At 35.2% G+C, this 23447-nt stretch overlaps 1 protein-coding gene across 1 annotated transcript; it reads right to left on the minus strand.

The window, feature by feature from the left end:
* Window positions 1-10798: 10798 nt before the first annotated feature.
* LOC147786393 (lectin-like) lies at window positions 10799-11860 on the minus strand. Its single transcript, XM_087120431.1, has 3 exons — window positions 11643-11860; window positions 11435-11541; window positions 10799-11347 (listed from the first exon to the last, which is right to left on the minus strand). The coding sequence occupies exons 1-3, from the start codon at window positions 11808-11810 to the stop codon at window positions 10966-10968; spliced, it is 657 nt and encodes a 218-aa protein (XP_086976557.1). The 5' UTR covers window positions 11811-11860; the 3' UTR covers window positions 10799-10965.
* Window positions 11861-23447: the final 11587 nt, after the last annotated feature.

Here is a 23447-nt window from a genome sequence, read left to right on the forward strand (position 1 = left end):
TCCAATTTGTCCGAGACTGGAGGCCACCCCTAAGATGATTAGAGATAGGTCCCTAAATCATGATTGCATGTGTTTGCATTTGCATGGCCCTTATAATGGGGCAACTTAGTGAGTATTCTTTGAAATACTCAGGCCGTGTGCCACATCATTTTTCAGGTAAAGGCAAGGCGCACTTGTACGGAGTACGGCGGCATCGCGAGCAGAGACTTTGGCACGTGCATAGGGTAGATTCATATTTAAATTTCTAGTCTTAAGTTAGAATAGGTTGTTTTGCATTTCATTGTTTTAAATTATTTTGTATTTGTTTTTGTTTCTCTAAATTTCAGTGTTTCATATTTAAACACGTAAGACCATGACTGTGTTTTCCAGAGAAGAAGTTGTTTTAAACGTTTTTTTGAAAGTTTACGTTATCAACTATGTTCATGTAAGAGTTATATTTCCTCATTATAGATGAGCATGAGACGTTAGTAGCGACTCTGAGTATGTGGAAATTTAGGGTCGTTACATCAACAATTTTTGCAAACAACATGGAGTGAGGAGACAATTGACCTCATCCTATAACCCATAGCAAAATGGAGTGGTCGAATGCAAAAATCGCACTGTGATGAACTTGATGAACTTGGTAAGAGCTATGCTGACAGAGAAGAAAGTGCCTAAAAATTTCTGGCCTGAAGCAGTCAGGTGGATGATTCACATTTTGAATCGATCACCCACTCTTGCAGTAAAAGACATGATACCAGGAGAGGCTTGGAACGGAGTGAAACCATCGGTAGATTATTTCAGAGTTTTTGGATGTCTGGGACATGTCCATATCCCAGATACCAAGAGAAGCAAACTTGAAGTAAAAGTGTAACATGTGTTTTATTTGGAGTCATCAGCGAATCCAAAGGCTATAGAATGTTTGATCAAACTACAAATAAAACTATAGTAAGTCGTAATGTAGCTTTCGAGAAAGATTGTGAATGAGATTAGAAAGTTTTCGATGGTGAAACAAAATTGGACGGGAAAATATTGAATTTGATAAGAACATAGCCGAATGAGGAGAAATCAAAGAGGAAACGATTGAACCGATTGGTGAAACAATTGAACCAGTTGATGAAAATGAAGAAGGGGAAATCACGGAAGAAACGACTAAACCGGTTGCTGAAACAATTGAACGAGTTGTTGAAACAATTGAACCAATTGATGAAAACGAAGAAGGGAAATAGTGACTATGTCGAAGACATGGAAGATAGCAAGAATACTTCTTCAATTGGATTTACTGATAGTGATTATGTCGAAGACATGGAAGATAGCAAGAATACTTCAAGCTATGTGTTTATGACGAGTGGAGGAGCAATAACTTGGTCTTCTCGTAAGCAGCCTATAGTCACCTTATCAACCACAGAAGCTGAGTTTGTTCCTGTGCATGTCAAGTTGTTTGGATGAGGAGGATACTCAAAGGGATTGGTCACTCTCCCTGTGCATGTCAAGTTGTTTGGATGAGGAGGATACTCAAAGAGATTGGTCACTCTCAAATAGAAGGAACAAAGCTAATGTGTGATAATACTTCAACTATTAAGCTATCCAAAAATCCAGTTCTGTTCTAAACACATAAAAACGATTTAACTTTTGTAGAGATCTTACAAAAGAAGGAACTGTTAATTTATTATTGTGTGGTACGGGAAATCAACTTGATGATTTGTTGACAAAGCCTCTAAAAATTAAAAGCATTTCGGAAGTTGTGTGAAGAACTTAGTGCAGAGTTTTTCTTACCTTTAACTAATTCTTGACAAATAAAAATAAGTTGAAGGAGGGATTGTTAAAAGAATTTGATTATGTCAAAATAGTCCGAGTATTATTAGGTATTTAGTTTAAATATTTTCCAACATCTATTTAGAAGATTTGTTTTTTTTTTTTTTTTTTTTGTATTTGTGGTAAATTTCTATTTAGGAGCTATTCAATAATAACTTATTTAAATTATATTTATATGTCATATCTATCCAAATATATATTTAACTAATTTAAATCTCATTTAAATTTAATTATTTAAATATTTAATATATCAAATACAATAAAAATATTTTTCTCTTCTATATTTAAAATATCTAATATATTAAATATATATTAAATATGAAGTGGAAGCATTTAAATTAAATATATTTTTCTTCTTTTATATTTAAAATATTAAATACTAATGTGAAGAATTCAAATTAAATATATTTTTCTCTCTTCATATTTAAGATATTTAATATATTAAATATTAACTTACTTATATTTAATATACCTTATATATTTATTATTAATTTCAACCATTCAAAAACATATTTTAGTTAAATGGATTCTACAAAATTAATTAATTAAACTCTTTAATTAATCAATTTTCATTCATTGACTATAAATTACCCTAAGTAGATATGGAATTGCACTTTTATGCACCGTATAGTATGTTATGTCCATTAATATATTCATTATAAATAAGTGATTCTTCACGAGTTGTTCTTATTCCAGCTGGGTCAAAAGTCCGTTTGTAATGACCATAGATTTCTACTTACCTAGAGTCGCTACCATCATCATAACATAATCATTTTGTGTAGAAATAAGTGTTTAAATTTTATCATAAAACATAAACTTCATCTTAAAACACTGACATGGACTTACTTGTTCGAAAATATTTTAAAAACGACATAACGAAATACTAAATGAAATAAATAAACATTAAAAGTTTAACTATTCTAACCTAAGTCTAAGAAAATAAATGCAGCTACTATATGCATGTGTCACGGTCTCGAGATGCGATGTCGTCGTCGGCCGTATAGGGATGGGTTGCTTTTATATGAAATACAAGTAGCATGTGGCTTGAGTATTTTAAAAAATACTCAGTAAGTGACCACCATACAATTCATGAGTGGAACCCATCATGTCAGTCTATTTTCATGCGGTGGCTTTTTTAATAGACAACTTAGATGTGTACTTAATTTTCCTGTACACGGTCCAAACGTGCGAGTATGGACCCACGAGTTGATTCGCCCACCTCCTAACCTCCTTTCTGGTCGGGCGAGCATCCTCTAGTAACCATAATGATTGTTTCCATACCTCGTAGCGTATGCGTCCGTACTATCGTGAAGGAATAGGGTTATCCCCCGATGCATGAACACATAATGATGCATGAGGTTCCAACATTTTTCTATTTTTTCATTATCATTTAATACAACCCCGCTTATTTGCTTACATTTATTACCCTATTTATTTGGAGTACAATACTTTTTTACTCCAAACACTACCGGTAAGAACAATATATTTTTTTTTTACCACTATGTAAGTACATATTATCTCATTTATGTAGAGTAGCAATATTTTTTTAACCAAAACACAATTTGAGGACATTTATTACCTCATTTATGCATAGGAACAATATTTACTTATTCAAAAAATTAACCACTTACATTTATTATGTAACACCCTAATTTTTCTTGCCAACATCAAAGACGCCAAAGACGCTAAAGACGCCAGTGTATGCATGTCTTTAATAATATATGTAGAAATTTAAAATAAAACATTTTGAAGCGTGAAAAGCCACCTATCAACTTTTAATTGATCAAAACAACGCATACTATTTATCTAAAATCACTATCCTTGTCATAACATACTCTCTTAAAAATATACTTAGTAAGCAATATATTTGTAGACTCTCATCGCTTCCTTCTCCGAGTAGGTTCTAACGGCTTTCTTTGGTCTATACGAAGTATCAATTGATTCCTTATTGATCATCTACCCGTGTAGTCCTTAGTCCTACATCGAGACTAGTTTATGACGTCACAGCGTCGATCTTGACTCATGTCTAAAATCAATAGAAGTACTCATACTAAACCACCTATGTGCATAGTCCCTACCTCTTTCAAGATCGGTTTATGAAGTTGCAGTGTCAACCTTGACTCATATCTACGCTCAATGGGTGTAACGGCAACAAATATAAAAAAAAAAAAAAAAAAGAGGAAGAGAGAGAGAGAGAGAGAGAAATTTTGTCAGAAAAATCGCGTGAACCGGGTGGAGAAGACGAAGTCCGTGGACTTCAGTTCAAATTCGTATTGGGTATCCAAACGCCTGCAACCCCCAAACGCCTTGGCCCAATCTACTCAGTTGCCCAAACTGCTACAAAACTTCAGCCCGAGAACACGCGCCTGTAGCCTACTGACCATTGAATTCTCGAGGCCCAAATCGAACGTTTCGGCTCAATCCACATAGCCAGCCTACGCGACCTGCAACAGTCGTGACCTGCTACCCACAATTCACGACTCGCACACCCGCGCGAGACCCGCACCTCGACCTGAAGTTGTCTGCACAGATGTCGGTCTCCTATTGTGCCACGTGGCACACCTGCAACGAATGCAAACTCGTGCTCAAATGCGTCCCACGAGTGGAGACATTAGGAGGTCCGACACTTTGGTGATAGGTACACTACCCATTTTAAGTCATTATGCTTTTACTATATTTGATTTTTGTTCTACACACTCTTTTATATCTTTTCCTTTTGTTACACAAGCAGGATTCGAACTAGAACCCCTTATTGCATGTATTGTGTGAGTATCCCCGTGGAGGGAGACTTAGTAGCTAAGGATAGAGTAAAAGATGACCAAGTAACCATAATGTGAAGAATGAGATAGAAAATATAATTGGGAAGGTATGTATTATCATTGAGATTGATATCCTTTAAATAGGATACAAAGAGTACAAATGAGGAAAATATAAAATAATTAAATACTGTAAATCAAATCATAAATAAAGAATATTATGATATAATATCTAAGATATATTCTATAAATAATATATACTCTAGATATTATATCTCAATACTCCCCCTCAAGTTGGAGAGTGTATGTCAATCACACCCAACTTGTCTTTCAAAAAATAAAATTGATGTCTTCCCAAAGCTTTAGTGAAAATATCTGCCAATTGCATTTTAGTCGAAACATAACACGGTTTGATGATTCCAGCTTGTAATTTTTCTCGAACTATATGACAATTATTTCAATGTGTTTCGTACGTTCGTGAAAAACTGGATTGGCTGCTATGTGTAATGCTGCTTGATTATCACAGTACAATAATGCTGGTTCGGATAGTGAAATTTTCAAGTCTTGGAGAATGTATCTTAACCAAGTTAACTCTAAACAAGTATTTGCCATAGCTCGATACTCGGCTTCTGCTGATGATCTGGACACATTGGTTTGTTTTTTTGACTTCCAAGAAATAATTGAATTTCCAAGGAAAATGCAGAACCCAAAAATAGACCGTCTGGAAGTTCGACAACCACCCCAGTACAAGTTATTTTCAGATGGTAGTAGAAGTCCTTGGCCAGGAGTACCTTTGATGTATCTCAGAACTCGAAGAGCTGCCTCCCAATGTAGTTTTCTTGGTTCATGCATAAATTGACTAAGCATACGAACTGAATACACTATGTCAGGCCTAGTAACGGTTAAATATATTAATCTGCCAACCAACCGTCTGTATTTACTTGGATCATTCAACTTTTCTCCTTCTGTTGAAGAAAGTTTCAGATTTTGCTCCATAGGAAATTTTTCTGAATGTGCTCCTGTAAGACCTGTGTCAAGAAGAATGTCTAGAGCATACTTCCTTTGAGACATAAAAATTTCTTTTCTAGACCTAGAAAATTCAGTACCAAGGAAATATTTCAAATTCCCTAAATCTTTGATAAGAAATTTCTCGAGTAAACTAGTCTTGAGATGTTGAATTTCTTTGAGATCATTGCCTGTCAACAGAATATCATCAACATAGATAAGAGCTGCAGTGAAAGAAGTACCTTTACTCTTAGTAAATAAAGAGTAATCTGCTTTGGATTGAGTGTAGCCTGCATTTTGTATAGTGGTAGAGAATATGGAGAACCAATTGCGAGAAGCCTGTTTTAAACCATAAAGAGATTTATGGAGCCGACATACTGTATTCTCCCCCTGTCGGCGAATACCTAGCGGTAAAAACATATAGACTTCCTCGTCTAGATTACCATGGAGAAAGGCATTTTGAACATCTAACTGATGAGTGAACCAGTTTCGAGCAGCGGCAATAGTGAGTAAGCAACGAAGTGTAGTAAGTTTCGCTGTAGGAGAAAATGTCTCTTTGTAATCAACACCTTCAACCTGAGTGTATCCCTTTGCTACCAGTCGAGCTTTATAACGTTCAACAAAACTATCAGAGTTGTATTTAATCTTGTACACCCAACGACAACCAATAGGTTTATGGCCAGGTGGTAGAGGAACGAGAGACCAAGTATGATTATGTTCCAAAGCTGCAATTTCATCATTCATAGCTTGTTGCCATAGTGGATTGCCAATTGCCTCATCATAGGTTTTAGGTTCTGTCTGGGCTGTAATAAAAGCTAGAAAGGCACGTTGAGTAGGAGAAAAACGAGAGAATGAAAGGTAATGATGAAAGGGATACCTGGTGCCAGTGTTGGGACTTGAGCTAGAGGTTAAATGATTGGCTCCCGAAGACATCTCGTAATCATTATAATAAGCTGGAGGTTGTTTGGTACGAGTAGAACGTCAGAGTGGAACTGATGTATCAGGTGGGATAAGATCAAATTTAGTGGGTGAATCTGGTGAATCTGGAACTGGTGAATTTGGAGAAGGAATAGGAGGCGGAGGAGACGGCGAAGGATCATAATGGATGTTTGAGTAGGGTGGATCATGAAATGGTAAAATGGGAGTTGAAGGAGCTAATGTTAAAGTCTGTGAAGCTGATGAAAAAGGAAAATCATCTTCACAAATTTAACATCACGACTAATAAAATTGTTTTTAGATTGCATGTCATACAACTTGTAACCTTTGTGACCACAAGGATATCCTTCTCCTTCTCGTTTTAAATTTCTAGCTGATCAATTGCATCTTAATAATGCCACTCTTTCTCATAATTGTAGTATTTGCCCATTAGCAAAACAAACTAGGTTGTCTTTCCCAAAAAGTTCAATAACAACCTATTCTGCCTTTGATCTGTTACATTGTGATGTTTGGGGACCACATAAAATTCCAACCCATTCTGGTTTGCATTTTTTTCTCACTGTTGTTGATGATTTTACCCGATGTACTTGGGTTTTTTTTATGCAACACAAATCAGAAGTACACCATTTGTTAGTAAACTTTGTTAAATTCGTTCAAACTCAATTTCATACTACTATCAAGATAGTTAGATCGTTCAATGGGACTGAGTTCTTATCTTTGGAACCATTTTTTACTTCTTGTGGCATTGAATTTTAGCGCACCTGTGTCTATACTCCACAACAAAATGGAGTCGTAGAACGTAAGCATCGTCATATCCTAAATGTAGCTAGGTCTCTTCTTTTTCAGTCACAGGTTCCACTCAATTTTTGGGGAGAATGCATTTTAACGGCTGTTTATCTTATAAACAGAACACCATCACCATTGTTACCTAACAAGACACCCTTTGAAGCACTCTACAAACGAGAAGGAGAAGGATGACCTAGGCGTAAATGCCACAAATTAGATGACTGAGATACTTGATTTGCTGAAGACTTGATTGGAGATGAAGAAATATGATAGAGACCTCCGGATTGTTTACCCGAGCCAATCATCTTCTCCGTAGCCAAGTCCTGCATAACACAAGAATCAGGATAAAAGGTCACATAACATTTCAAGTCATTGGTAAGTTTGCTGATGGACATTAGGTTTAAGTTGAATGAAGGCACACATAAAACATTGTTTAATTTAAGGTCAGGATTAAAAGAAACATTACCGGTATGTGACACATGTGCTGTCCCCATTAGGACAATTTATTGTAGATATGGTGGTAGCCTTTGGTTTAGTCATAACAGAAGCTTTGGATACTATATGATCTGTAGCTCCACTATCGAGAATCCATGGATTAGAACTCGTAGAGTTAATAGAAAATGCAGATACTGGAAACAAACCTGCAACATTGATGTTATTATCAGAATTACCAAAAGGACGATGATTGAGTGCAGATAAGGCTTGTATAATCTGTTGTAATTGCCTAGAAGAAAATTTTGGGATGGAATTAGGTGACTGTTCTTCTGTATTCAACTGAGAAACATCGGCCATATTTGCAGATGATCGATATCCTCGATTGTTGCGTTGATTGAATCGTACTGCCCTTCTAGAATTATTTTTCTGTTGACATTGATATTCTGTATGTCCCATTCTATCACAAAATTTACAGTGAAACTTAAGGAATCGACACTCATCAATTGTATGACCACTTTTATTGCAGTGTTCACATGATTTATCCTTCGCGAGTTTTGAATATGTTGTTTTCTTCTGCACTGCTGATGCAATCGAGAAATTCTCAGTAGGTTCAGAAGTCACCTGACACTGCATCTCTTCTTGTACAAGTAATGAATAGGCTTGCCTCACATTAGGTAATGGAGTCATCGTCAATATGTTAGATCTCACCGTTTTATAAGATTCATTGAGTCCCATGAGTAGTTGCATCAACTTGTCTTCTTCGCGTTGATCAATATGTATTTGACGTTGATTACAGGTAAATGGCGTGCGGTATGCTTCCAATTCATCCCATAGTGCTTTGAGCTTTGTGAAATATACTAACAGTGTCATGGTTCCCTGTGACATCATTCCTATAGACCTTTGTATCTGAAAAATTGTTGGACCATTCTTTTGTGAGAATTGATCGTGAAGATCAACCCACACTTGACGAGCTATCTTGGCATAAATAATACCCTCAGCGATATCTGCTTCAACTGAATGAGTTAACCAAGATATTATCATACTGTTGCACTGATTCCATTGTTCAAATTCGATTGAATTTGCATCTTGAGACGGTTCTTCAATTGTGCCATCAATGAAGCCAATTTTCTTTTTGGCAATGAGAGCATGCATAACTGATTTACTCCACGATTGATAATTTGTTCCATTTAATTTGATTGGAACAAGTGAATATCCTGGCTGATCAGAATGGTGAATATAATAAGGATGTGTTGAATCAACATCCGAATTTTTGAAGCTGTATTTGGCTGGTTCCGCCATAGAGAAAATTTGATATTTAAGAATACCAAGATCGGTGTTCTGATACCATGTTAAGAATGAGATAGAAAATATAATTGGGAAGGTATGTATTATCATTGAGATTGATATCCTTTAAATAGGATACAAAAAGTACAAATGAGGAAAATATAAAATAATTAAATACTGTCCATCAAATCATAAATAAAGAATATTATGATATAATATCTAAGATATATTCTATAAATAATATATACTCTAGATATTATATCTCAATACATAACCGATCAAACTCGAAGCGTAGCCCTGACAAGTAGTTAGCATGATAGACTTCTATGTAATACTAGGCATAGATTGGTTAGCTGAAAACCACGCTGGTATAGACTTTCGTAAAAAGGAAGTGATAATTTCACCGCTATCGGGACCCAACTTTAAGTTTAAGGGTACATGCATTGAGACTACCCAAAGGTAGTCTCAATGATGAGCTAACTGACTAGTTCAACCAGGGGGTTTGGCGATATTAGCATGTGTTATAGATGTAAGAGAAAAGGAAAAGAACCTAGACACTGTACTAGTAGTGAACGAATTTCTAAAAGTTTTTCGCAAGACCTACCAGGAATACTCCCTTCCCAAGCGGTAGAATTTGTCATAGAACTCGAGCCTGGAACTGGGCTTATTTCCAAAGCACTCTATCGCATGGCGGCAACAGAGTTGAAAGAACTTAAGGCACAGTTACAAGACCTACTGGATAAAGGCTTCATCTGACCTTGCGTATCCCCTTGGGGTGCGCCGGTGTTGTTTGTCAAAAAGAAGGATGGATCGATGCGCCTGTGCATCGATTACGGAGAACTAAATAAGAGGACAATAAAGAACAAGTACCTCCTCCCTCACATAGAAGACCTATTTGACCAACTTAGGGAGGCGACGGTATTCTACAAGATAGACCTTCGGTCAGGGTACCATCAAATCAAGATTAAAGAAGGGGATGTACCAAAAACGGTGTTTAGAACAAGATACGGTCTTTACGAGTTTGTGGTGATGTCGTTTGGCCTCACCAATGCTCCAACTGTGTTTGTGGAATTAATGAACGGAGTGTTCAAGGACTGTCTAGACACGTTCGTTATTGTGTTCATAGACGACATCCTAGTATACTCGAAAATGGACCAAGAACACCTCTGAGTTTGTGGTGATGTCGTTTGGTCTCACCAACGCTCCAATTGTGTTTATGAAATTAATGAACTGAGTGTTCAAGGACTGTCTAGACACTTTGTTATTGTGTTCATAGATGACATCCTAGAATACTTGAAAATGGACCAAGAACACCTCCGAAAAGTCCTAACAACCCTAGGAGAGAACAAGTTGTATGTCAAGTTCTCCCAATAATGTATGAACTTTATTGTGATATAATATAATTATAATGTCTACTATGTTTTAAATTCTCTTTATTTTATTTTATTTTATTTCGCAAAAAATTTGCCCGTCCTTTTTAGAGTCGAGTACCGATATTTACATAACAAATGTGTCAAGAAGCACGTCCTTACAGACTTATTAAGCTGAATTTGTTCCTCAAAATTGAGCTTATATAGAGCTTTACAACAGGGTCATTTTACCCCTTTAGCTTAACCTCAATATTTAGAGAAATTCTCATGAAGAAGCGGAGGGCAAAGAAGGTCTAGATCAAGCTAATAAAATGAGTGAAGATTTGGATATTTTTTCGATTAAGAGAATTTGGAAGCCAAACTTTTATATTTATTTATTTATTTTTATATTTAGTTCATACTTATATTTTATTATATCTGAAACAAAAAGGGTTTAAAACTTAACCATCTTGCCCGTAAACAAAAGGTCTATTATTTATTGTTTCATACTAGTACATTCTTTCATATTTGATTATAACACAAACTCTCGTTCCTCAACATCAAAATAAGTGTACTTTGAGTTTGAGAAAGAGAGATTGTGTACGCCAAGACTATTTTGATCATGAGCAACCACATCCCTTTGCTCCAATCCGAACACCTTTCACGAGCAGCCCTCTCTTCCAATGCCCTCCATGTTCAAAAAAGGAAAACTCGATCTCACCACTACTTCCACAGCCAGGGTTACCTACCTTGTACTCAACAACAATCTCAAACCACTGGTTTCGTGGCTTCCCCGACAGGCATTCCTGGCGCACTATCTTGCTCCCATCTGGCTTCTTCAATTCAATGTTCAGAGGAGCATCCCATCCAGAGGCTCTATCATTTAGTTGTACCTGAAGTGCTACTTCATACACAATATTTGGTGAGAGCATAGACTCATTGATCTTTCCACGAATGTTCAGCCAAGATACTTCAATAAGTTCTGCAACTTCGCTATTGCCACTGCAAGTTTTTAGACGCCCGAGTGAGTGATCAAGAAATCAACTTTTTATCATTTTTTTCCGTTGAGAAATTAGTTAAAAATTATACCAGGATCCCCATTTCCAGTATCTTTTATCTTCAATCCAGGCGATTGAGAGAGCTCTCGCAAATATAAAGTACCAATGGCTGTTTAACTTCTTATCAAAGATGTACTTCTGCGTAAAAAGAAAAGAAAGCAAATATTTTGATTTAATATGTTTATGATATACAAAGGTGAAGTTGAAATTAATATATATATATATATAGTTTCACTTACTATAGCTCCCTTGTTCAAGAGGATCCCAGCAACAAGTTGGTCATAAAGCTTAACGAAGGAGGGATAGTGCAGTGCTACGTCAGCATTCTTCAAAATAACATCCAAGCAATGACCAAGCTTCACTTCTCCTCCTAATTTCTCTCTCGCTTCCTTCTCTTTGTTGTCCATTATAGCGCTCTATTTTTTATGAACTGAACTTAGATATGAGTTAATGTGAGAGGGAAGAACGGATATATATAACCCCTCCTTTGCTACAACATTTTGAACCCAAGTTATGCACATTTGTTATTTTCACTTTTTTATTTTTTTTATTTTTTATTTTTTTTAACTATTTTATACCAAAGCAAGGAATTTTTTTAGCTTCCATAATAATCTCTTCTTTTTGATATATTCTTTTTAATTTAAATTTTAAAATCAAGAAAAATATATATAATTTTTTTTTTTAATGATAATCGTCATTGATTCCCAATACGTAACTAATTCTTAATATTGTTAAAAATATATTAAATAATGTATCTAATTTTTTTAAAAAAATTGTTAGTCTCTAGTGGTTGTCGTTGTATTTGCTACTTTGGTTGTGCTATAACTAGATGGATGTTCTTGTAATTGCTCAACCTGCTTTTTCGACCACCAACACTCTATTTTAAGTGTTTCAAAGGATTTTACTACTGTATGAAAATGAATTAATCAAACGGTTATTTTAATTATTTTGTATGGGTGGATGCATTTTGTCTATGAAATTTATTTTTATATAAATATAAGAATAAATTATAAAAAATAAAAAGTCCACAAATTAAATTTAGAATATAAACTATTTATGCCTTAAAAGGAAGGTTCGAGTGTTTATATTATTTTCGGTTTATGATGCAGTAAGAGAAAAGTAAAAGAAATGAAAAGACATTTTAATTCTTTTAAAAGATATATTTTACTTTTCATTTATATTTGTGTTTTGAAATAAAAAATTACAAATATTTTAATTATTTATAAATACAAGAAAACACTTTATTCCATTTTATTTTTTTAAGATTACTTTCAAATAATACTTTAGGCGATTATATCTCATTTTTGTATGAAACATTAATTAAATATAATATTTTGTTCGTTAATAAATTATAAAATATATATTAAATAAAAACTCTATTTGACATATGAAAAAGATAAAATTAGAACCGTTATTTTTTTGAAAGTTATAATTTTTTTTCTATAATTATTTATTCGTCGATATTGTACATTAATCACATTTATTTATTCATATTCGAACACTTAAGTTTTATTTAGACTATCGATTTTTCAACAAACCTATTTTTAATAAATTTAGTCTTAAAAATTTATAAAAGTTGATCATATATTAAGATTTTTTTTTTTTTTTGACAATGTGATTTTTGATACTTTTTTAAAATTAAATAGAAAGATCTCGTTTATTAAAATATATTTAATATAAAGAATAAATTAAATAAATATGATGATGTGTTGAATGAGTATATGATATTTATTTGAAATTATCTCAAAAGAATATTTTGGAGATATTGTTGACGACGAATGCTTTAATCGTATAGTATAAGTATTAAGATCAACTTTAATTTTATTTAGAATTAAACTAAACCGTACATATCTTACAATAAATATCATTGGAGTTTTAAATATATATATATATTAATTATTTAAATATTTAATATATTAAATACAATAAATATATTTTTCTTCTTTTATATTTAATTATCTAAAATATTAAATACTAATCGGAAGAATTCAAATTAAATATATATTTTTACTTTAAATTAAATATATTTTCTTCTCTATATTTAATATATTAATTATTAATTTCAAAATTTTTAATTAAATTGATTTTTTTTAGCGCTAGTAATGAGATTTTATACACCTATGGATTATGAGTTCTCATAAAACAAAATTAATTAATTAAACTGTTAGATCAATCAATTTTCATTCATTAACTATAAATCACCCTAAGTAGATATGGAGTTACACTTTTATGCAATATGTTATGTCCATTAATATTTTCATTATAAATAACAATTCTTCACGAGTTGTTCATAATTACAGTTCGGTCAAAAGTACGTTTGTAACGACCCTAGATTTCTACTTATCTAGAGTCGCTAATATCATCCTAACGTAGTCATTCTGTACAGAAATAAGTGTTTTAACTTTATCATAAAACATAAATTTCATCTTAAAACACTGACATAGAATTACTTGTTCGAAAATATTTTTAAAACGACACAACGAAATATTAAATGAAATAAATAAATATTAAAAGTAAACACCATATTCGTCCAAGTCTAAGAAAATAGATAATACCCTATTCATGTGTCATGGTCCCGAGATGGAATGTAATAAGTCTTAGAGATGTAAGTTTTCCGACTATGCTGGTTGGAACGTATGAAGTCTTGAGCATAGGTATTTAGACTAAGCCGCATGTAACGTATGAAGCCTTGGGCATAGGTATTGAGGTTGTAGGCCAGCCCTGGATGCAAGATTAGACTACATCGCTTGCAACGTTAGAAGCCTTGCATGTAAATTTTCAGACTACACTCCTTGAATAGTGTTAAGAGTGATGTTTGCTTGGATCGTAAGGACTTTTTTTAGCTTTTATAATAATCTATCCTCTCAGAATTGATATGTTCCTTTAATTAAAATTTTAAAATCAAGAACAATATATAATTTTTTTTGTTCGATTCCTAAAGACTTTTTTTTAGCTTTTATAATAATCTATCCTCTCCTGAGAATTTGATATGTTCTTTTAATTAAAATTTTAAAATCAAGAACAATATATAATTTTTTTTTGTTCGACCAAAGGTAACTAATTTTTTTTATTATTATTCATTACATTTTTTTAGGCTAAAATTGTGATGGATGAATGTTTTTTCTCTATGTAATTTATTTTTTTTTTATATAAAACTAAAAATAAATTATAAAAAATAAAAAGTCCTTTACATTATTTTTCGTTTAGGATGGAGTAAAAGAAATGAAAAGACATTTTGATGAGTTTTACTTTTCGTTTATATGTGTTTTTTCATGGTTGAAAAATAATTAACAAATTTTTAATAGAAAATAATATATATATTAATTATTTATATTAAAAAAAAACACTTTATTCCCTTTTTTAAAAAAATAACCATTTTGTAATAATACTTGATACAATTATATTTGATTTTTGTATGAAACGTTGTTTAAATATAATATTTTGTTTGTTAATAATTTATAGAACTAGAACCGTTTTTCTTTTTGTTAAGTTACAAATTTTTTCTAAAGTTATTTATGAGTCGATATTGTGCATTAATCACATTTATTATTCATATTGGAAGACTATTGATTTTTAAAGATATCTATTTTTAATAAATTTAGTCTTAAAATTTATAAAAATTGATTTTTTTTTGTTTGATAATGTGATGTTTGAATATAAAGAATAAATTAAATAATTATGATGATGTGTTGAATGAGTATATGATCTTTATTCGAAAAGATCTTAACCGAATATTTTAAAGATATTGTTGAGAATGAACACTTTATTGGCCTGGTATAAACATTAGGATGAACTTTAATTTTATTTAGAATTAAACTAAACGAAACTTACCACAAATATGGGAAAAGTTTTGGCCAATTTTTCATTTACTAGCTTCAACTCGTCCAACAATTAAATTCTCTACAACAATTAAATTCTCTACAAAACCTTGTCGTGCTTGTGTTAGAAGAATTGTTGATTATGCCAAAATAATAGAGTATTTTTAGGTATTTAGTTCAAATATTTTTCTAAATGGGTTGATCACGTTTGTTTGATGGTAGTTAGTTCTACTTCTGGCTATTTGTAAAACTATAAAAGCATTCAATAATATCCTCACTCCAAACTTCAATGGTTTATGTTTTGGGCTTAGTTCTTCTTGTGTCAAAACCTAACCATTGGTATTAAGTTGCAATTTTTGAGTGATTAAATAGGTAGATTATGAGTGAAGATAAAACTTTAACAAAGATCTCTCGCTTCAATGGTCACTGTGATCATTGGAGTAAATTTGAGTGATCAAATAGAGGGAGAGTATGAGTGAAGATAAAACTTTAACGAAAATCCCTCCTTCGATGGTCACTATGATCATTGGAGTGAGATGATGGAAAATTTGCTCAGTAGAGAGTCTATGGAGTGTGGCAGAAATTGGTTTTTCAAAACGAGAGGAAGTAACAATGTTACTGAGGCACAAAAAGATCACCTTGATGATGCTAGACTCAAAAATCACTAAAAAGTCACCAAGTAAAACATTACCTATTCCAGGCAATTGGTCGTACTGTCTTTGAACAAATCTTGAACACGCCAAGATTGTTTGGGACTCAATGAAGCGAAAATTTGGTAGAAACCCAAGAGTGAAGAAATCTCTTCTTGATGCACTAAGGAGAGAATTTGAGATCGTAGAGATGAAGAAGAATGAAAGTATCACAGATTATTTTGCAAGAGTGATGGTAATCTCCAACAAGATGAGAAGCAATGAAGAAGATATGCCAGACAATAAAATTGTAGAAAAAACTTTCGTACCCTGATTGAAAAATTTACTTATGTTGTAGTATCCATTGAGGAATCCAAAGATACTGATATGTTCATTAATGAATTACAAAGTTTATTAGTGGTGTATGAACAAAAATTTCGAAGATCTAGCATTAATGGAGAGGAGCAAGTTCTAAAACTTGAAGGACGAATGGAAATAAGTAACAGAAGAAGAGGAACTTACAGGGACAGAGGACGCGGAAGAGGAAGATCAACTTTCAACAAAGCAACTGTTGAATGTTATAAGTGTCATGACTTAGGTCATTTTCAATATGAATGTCCAAAGATGAATAAGAAATTGAATTATGCAGAGCGGGAAGAAGAGGATGAAATGCTGTTCATGGCTCATATGGAAAGACATACATGAAGCAAAAAAGGAGCGATGCTTGGTTCTTAGATTCTGGTTGCTCAAACCATATGTATGCAAGTGAAGATATGTTTTCAAGCTTAGACAAGACATTTTTCCACCTTACAAGTATGAAAGTTATGGGAAAGGGTGTAGTGAAATTAACTTTGCATGGGGTTGGTTGCACTATTAGTAATGTGTATTGGGTACCTGAAGTCAAAAGTAATCTCTTGAGCGTTGGACAACTACAAGAAGAAGGAGTAGTAATGTTGTTTAAAGATAGTGTATGTAGCATTTATAATCTACAAAAAGGGAAAATAGAGTCAATTATGAGCGCAAATCAGCTGTTTATTTTGCGTACTAAACCATCTACCACAACAAATGAAGGAAAATGTCTTCAAGTTTCAAATACGGATCAGTCAACACTTTGGCACCATCGTTATGGTCATCTCGGCTACAAAGGCTTGTGCACCTTGAAACACAAAAATATGGTGAAAGGCCTGCCACAAATTATAGCTCCAAACACCACCTGAGGCATGTATGAAAGCAAGCAACATCGGTGTAACGTCCCTAATTTCCTAAACCTAATTAGTGACGTCACCCATGCATACATAATTCATTACACGGAAGCTCATCATAAATAACCTTGGAAAAAAAACACAACATAGTCTTTCATAAAGATTCATAAATCCAAAACAAACCTATCTCCGAAAACAAACCTTCAATAACTGAATTCAAAATAAATCTAAATAAAACAATACTTAATGCTATAATTTAAATAAACTCCTAAAAATATCCCCTCTCCAACTTCCATGGTGTCCTCAGCTTCGCCGTCAACCGTACATTGGCGCCTTGCCTTTACCTGAAAAATGTAGGTAGCACGTGGCTTGAGTATTTTATGAAATACTCAGTAAGTCACCCCACGGTTGGGGTTAGGAATGCAAACACATGCAACATATGAGAGGGACCTAACTTTTCATAAACTTTACATAGCCTTGGGCGCTTTTCTATTCCAGGTAGGGTTGGATGTGTGGTACTCCTTCACACATGGCCCATGTACGTGTACATGGACCCACCAGGCGGGCTCATATACGTACCCCCTGGGCCTGGCTTTGTCGGGCACAACGTATTACACGTTGCCGGACACCACAGAACAGAAAAGGACCCGCATGATATCATGGCGAACATAAATATCGTATTTCATTCTTTCGTAACATAAAGAGGAAGAATCTCGATGCACGTGACATACATATATATGCATGAGGTCTCTTAACATATCTAACATGGCATTACATAAGCAGTGCTAACATCACATTTACGTTTCTTACATCACATGGCATCTCACATGACTTACATTACATGACATATTACATAACATGAAAGTACATTCCAGTTGCATAAACATCTCATGACATAACTCGATAATACTACGTGTATCGATGACATCGATCAACATTTTCATGGCATATATTACAAACATATCATTCATAACTTCACATAACATAAACAGTCAACGGTCAACATAACCCATTACGTTTCATAGCACAAACAGTCACATAATTCATACATCATATAGTCATATCACATAATAAAACATGGTGCATGCAGGGGCCACAGGGCACGCACCATCATACAACACGTGGTGAACTAGCTCCAACAGTAAGGTCACTTACCTTGATGGCCTTGGCCGAAGTCACTCACAACAAGCTAATCCCAACGGTTAAATACGTCCTATAATAACCACATAAAAACTTGGGAACCTTTCATAACAAACCCTAGCTAAATCTCATGCCATTCATCAAAATAAACTCCCGACCCAATCTGTCTTTAACGGTTAGGAACCATATTGACCTCGGATGGTAAAACTAAGGGCAGAAACGGCTTTGAAAGGGCCAAATACCTTAGAATCGATATATTATAGTTATACTGAGCCGATAAGCCGAGCTGCCGAGCCGACCAACTAAGCCGCCAAGCCAAAATGCGGGAATTGATGGAACCGAGTCGATTTTGTACACGTGCGAGCCGAGCCGCATTGTGTACGCGTGCGAAGCTGTTGGACGTGCGTTTGCGACTTGACCCGATTCCAAAAACCTTGCCTTCCTTACCCGACAAGCGACGAAACCCTAGTTTCCGCCTCCCCGATTCCGTGGACGTGCCAACGATCCCACAACGTCCTCAACATCGATTTCCGACGGTCAACCTTCTTTGACACAATGATCCCAAGATCAATACCTTACTTCCACTTGATTCTTCCTCCGAAGAGTAACCTCAACATTCCGGAGGAAAGTTTGGAGAGAAAATCGTTTTCAAAGGATGTAAAAGGTTTGGCATAGGAATATAAAAATAATCTCAAGACATTTCCCAATAAGGCATTCTAGGTTTTAGGATAACAAAACTTAGAGAAATAGGAATGTTTCTATTAGGTATTAAAAGTCTTGCAGGAAATCCCTCGATTTTCGGGGAGATTACCTTTAATTATTTATTTTATTTTTATTTGATTTTATTTTATTCTAGAAACTCGAATCGTTACAATCAGACTCCATTTCCAAAAATTGGTAAATGGAGAGCAACAGAAGTTGGGTCTTGTTCATGCAGATATATGTGGTCCAATTTCACCAGCTTCAAGTGGCCAGATGTTGTGCTCTATAGATGATTATTTAAGGAATGTATGAAGTTAGAAACATTTTATGATTTCAAATGTTTCAAAACAATGGTGGAAAAGAAAATTGGAATGCCCATAAAATGTTTAAGGACAGACAGAGGAGGAGAATTGAACTCCGCAGAATTCAACTGTAACGACCCGGGAAAGAAAGAAAAAAAAAATATATAATAAATAAATAAATAAAAGAGGAAAACGAGAAAACTTGAAAACGAGAAAAAAAAAAAAAAAAACTCAGTCGCCAGAAAACCCGCGAGTTTTCCGGCGACCGCCGAGTTTCGCGGAACCCACGTGAAACGACGGCCACAGCACGCCCAGCCCTCAGCCCACGACACCCAGCATCTTCAGAACACATGCAAAGGGAGAAAAAATAGAAAATTTAGAGAGAGAGAGAGATTTCGGACAAACGTCAGCGAGTGTCCAGTTTCTCCGACGAGCCCTCAAACCACCCTCAAACCGACACCAAACGACCTGTTACCACCATGAGAAGGATCCCTAACGAAAGCACAATAACTCAGGGTGCGTTTTGTGTTATTTCGTAAGCGTCGTCATAGGTAACCGAGGTCGAAAAATTAGGTTTTCTTAATCGTTCTTAGATCTGTGGCTTTTAGGAGCTTTTAGGCCGCAAAACTCCCAGAAAAGAAAGGACGACGAACAAAGAGGAAAAGGGAAGAAAGAGGACCGAAATCGGCAACGGAAACGCCGTGGGAAGGAGAGAGAAAGCTGGCCAGAAAATCGGCCGAAGTCCGGTAAGGAAGACGAGATCCACGGATCCGGGTCAACCCGAACCCAAAACCCAAGAGAGCCAGCCCATTCCTCCCTTGGCCTCTGCCTTCGGCCCAGCCCAACTACAGCGGCCCAAACCTCAAACCAGCCAAGAAGCTACGGTTCAGTTGAACCAACCCAGACTAGACCCACGGTCCAATTGAGCCGGCCTGCAAACCAAACACTTGCGGCCCAGCCCAGTAAGCCGAGGCCCAACGATTAGTCTTGGCCCAGTAGCCTTCCACAGCCCGCGACCCGAACCACGACCCGAACCGGACTGCGACCCGCGCTTCGACCTGACACTACCGCTCGCCGTGGCTCTCTCTGCTGCCGCCACGTGTCACATAGTGGCGTAGGCAGTCCCTCGGCTCGGCTCGGCGCAAACGGCTCGGCTCCCTCCGGTGACGCTCCGGCGGCTCCTCCGGCGGCTGTTCGGCTCGGCTCACCTGTTTTCAGCCCGGTTTCCACTGTTTCGACCCTCTCGGATCTGTTTTCAGCCCCGATTAAGGTATCCGAGGCTGTTTTAGAGCCGTATTTCACATTTATTAAAGTATAGGTAAATTAATTGTGAAATACTAACGGAAAGTGGTGAACGGTGTGATAGGAAACAAACCCCGGCGACGTAGGAAGCAGCTCTTACGGAACGGAAGCTTACGTTTAGCTATTTAGGGAGTACTTCGGCCAAGGCCAACCAAGTAAGTGGCCTTACTATAGGATAGGCTAAATAATTGTATGAGTTATGATGATGTGTGGATTATGAGGCTTGATGATATGTGCGGTATATACATATTTTGTTGAGTGACGCTTGATATGTTTGACGCACGTTGTGGCATTATGATGAGCATGATGATTGCATGATTTTTACCTTAATATGATGATGTTTTCCATATTGAGCATGCTAGATGATGATGAGTGCCATATTGCATCATGTCATTAGATCGACGTAGGACACAACCCTAAGAGCATGAAAATGATATTAATATAAATATCCACGAGTATGCGTTACCTAGAGTAACAAAGAGATGAGACTAGAGGGTTGTGTCAGAAGAGACATTACGATGGATTTAGAGGGACCTCATGCATTTTGTATGTTCATAAGCATAGGGCTACTTCCCTTAGAGACGATGAGTGCGGACGCGCACCTTATGATGAGCGCGAATGCGCACAGGTGCGAAAGCACACAGATGAGGGTGTTCATGAGGCGCATGACACTATGGGGTTCCGCTGACCTCCGGACGTCGCTACAGATTAGCTTGACCAGAGGGTCCAGGGGGTGTGCGAGCGCCCTGGGGACTCACACTCGCACGTGTGAGTCGTGTGTAGGGAAGTACTACACATCCAATTTGTCCGAGACTGGAGGCCACCCCTAAGATGATTAGAGATAGGTCCCTAAATCATGATTGCATGTGTTTGCATTTGCATGGCCCTTATAATGGGGCAACTTAGTGAGTATTCTTTGAAATACTCAGGCCGTGTGCCACATCATTTTTCAGGTAAAGGCAAGGCGCACTTGTACGGAGTACGGCGGCATCGCGAGCAGAGACTTTGGCACGTGCATAGGGTAGATTCATATTTAAATTTCTAGTCTTAAGTTAGAATAGGTTGTTTTGCATTTCATTGTTTTAAATTATTTTGTATTTGTTTTTGTTTCTCTAAATTTCAGTGTTTCATATTTAAACACGTAAGACCATGACTGTGTTTTCCAGAGAAGAAGTTGTTTTAAACGTTTTTTTGAAAGTTTACGTTATCAACTATGTTCATGTAAGAGTTATATTTCCTCATTATAGATGAGCATGAGACGTTAGTAGCGACTCTGAGTATGTGGAAATTTAGGGTCGTTACATCAACAATTTTTGCAAACAACATGGAGTGAGGAGACAATTGACCTCATCCTATAACCCATAGCAAAATGGAGTGGTCGAATGCAAAAATCGCACTGTGATGAACTTGATGAACTTGGTAAGAGCTATGCTGACAGAGAAGAAAGTGCCTAAAAATTTCTGGCCTGAAGCAGTCAGGTGGATGATTCACATTTTGAATCGATCACCCACTCTTGCAGTAAAAGACATGATACCAGGAGAGGCTTGGAACGGAGTGAAACCATCGGTAGATTATTTCAGAGTTTTTGGATGTCTGGGACATGTCCATATCCCAGATACCAAGAGAAGCAAACTTGAAGTAAAAGTGTAACATGTGTTTTATTTGGAGTCATCAGCGAATCCAAAGGCTATAGAATGTTTGATCAAACTACAAATAAAACTATAGTAAGTCGTAATGTAGCTTTCGAGAAAGATTGTGAATGAGATTAGAAAGTTTTCGATGGTGAAACAAAATTGGACGGGAAAATATTGAATTTGATAAGAACATAGCCGAATGAGGAGAAATCAAAGAGGAAACGATTGAACCGATTGGTGAAACAATTGAACCAGTTGATGAAAATGAAGAAGGGGAAATCACGGAAGAAACGACTAAACCGGTTGCTGAAACAATTGAACGAGTTGTTGAAACAATTGAACCAATTGATGAAAACGAAGAAGGGAAATAGTGACTATGTCGAAGACATGGAAGATAGCAAGAATACTTCTTCAATTGGATTTACTGATAGTGATTATGTCGAAGACATGGAAGATAGCAAGAATACTTCAAGCTATGTGTTTATGACGAGTGGAGGAGCAATAACTTGGTCTTCTCGTAAGCAGCCTATAGTCACCTTATCAACCACAGAAGCTGAGTTTGTTCCTGTGCATGTCAAGTTGTTTGGATGAGGAGGATACTCAAAGGGATTGGTCACTCTCCCTGTGCATGTCAAGTTGTTTGGATGAGGAGGATACTCAAAGAGATTGGTCACTCTCAAATAGAAGGAACAAAGCTAATGTGTGATAATACTTCAACTATTAAGCTATCCAAAAATCCAGTTCTGTTCTAAACACATAAAAACGATTTAACTTTTGTAGAGATCTTACAAAAGAAGGAACTGTTAATTTATTATTGTGTGGTACGGGAAATCAACTTGATGATTTGTTGACAAAGCCTCTAAAAATTAAAAGCATTTCGGAAGTTGTGTGAAGAACTTAGTGCAGAGTTTTTCTTACCTTTAACTAATTCTTGACAAATAAAAATAAGTTGAAGGAGGGATTGTTAAAAGAATTTGATTATGTCAAAATAGTCCGAGTATTATTAGGTATTTAGTTTAAATATTTTCCAACATCTATTTAGAAGATTTGTTTTTTTTTTTTTTTTTTTTTTTTTGTATTTGTGGTAAATTTCTATTTAGGAGCTATTCAATAATAACTTATTTAAATTATATTTATATGTCATATCTATCCAAATATATATTTAACTAATTTAAATCTCATTTAAATTTAATTATTTAAATATTTAATATATCAAATACAATAAAAATATTTTTCTCTTCTATATTTAAAATATCTAATATATTAAATATATATTAAATATGAAGTGGAAGCATTTAAATTAAATATATTTTTC

Source organism: Cucurbita pepo, chromosome 20 (assembly GCF_057944985.1).
Source record: "Cucurbita pepo subsp. pepo isolate OVF chromosome 20, ASM5794498v1, whole genome shotgun sequence".
Classification (NCBI taxonomy): Eukaryota; Viridiplantae; Streptophyta; class Magnoliopsida; order Cucurbitales; family Cucurbitaceae; genus Cucurbita; species Cucurbita pepo.

What these genes read in the sequence shown, in the direction of transcription:
- LOC147786393 (XM_087120431.1), bottom strand. Translation starts at nt 11,810, where the DNA reads ATGGACAACAAAGAGAAGGAAGCGAGAGAGAAATTAGGAGGAGAAGTG. An exon ending in TCTTGAACAAGGGAGCTATA is followed by an intron (nt 11,542 to 11,642) that starts GTAAGTGAAACT and finishes CTTTTTACGCAG; the next exon opens with AAGTACATCTTTGATAAGAA. An exon ending in TACTGGAAATGGGGATCCTG is followed by an intron (nt 11,348 to 11,434) that starts GTATAATTTTTA and finishes AAAAACTTGCAG; the next exon opens with TGGCAATAGCGAAGTTGCAG.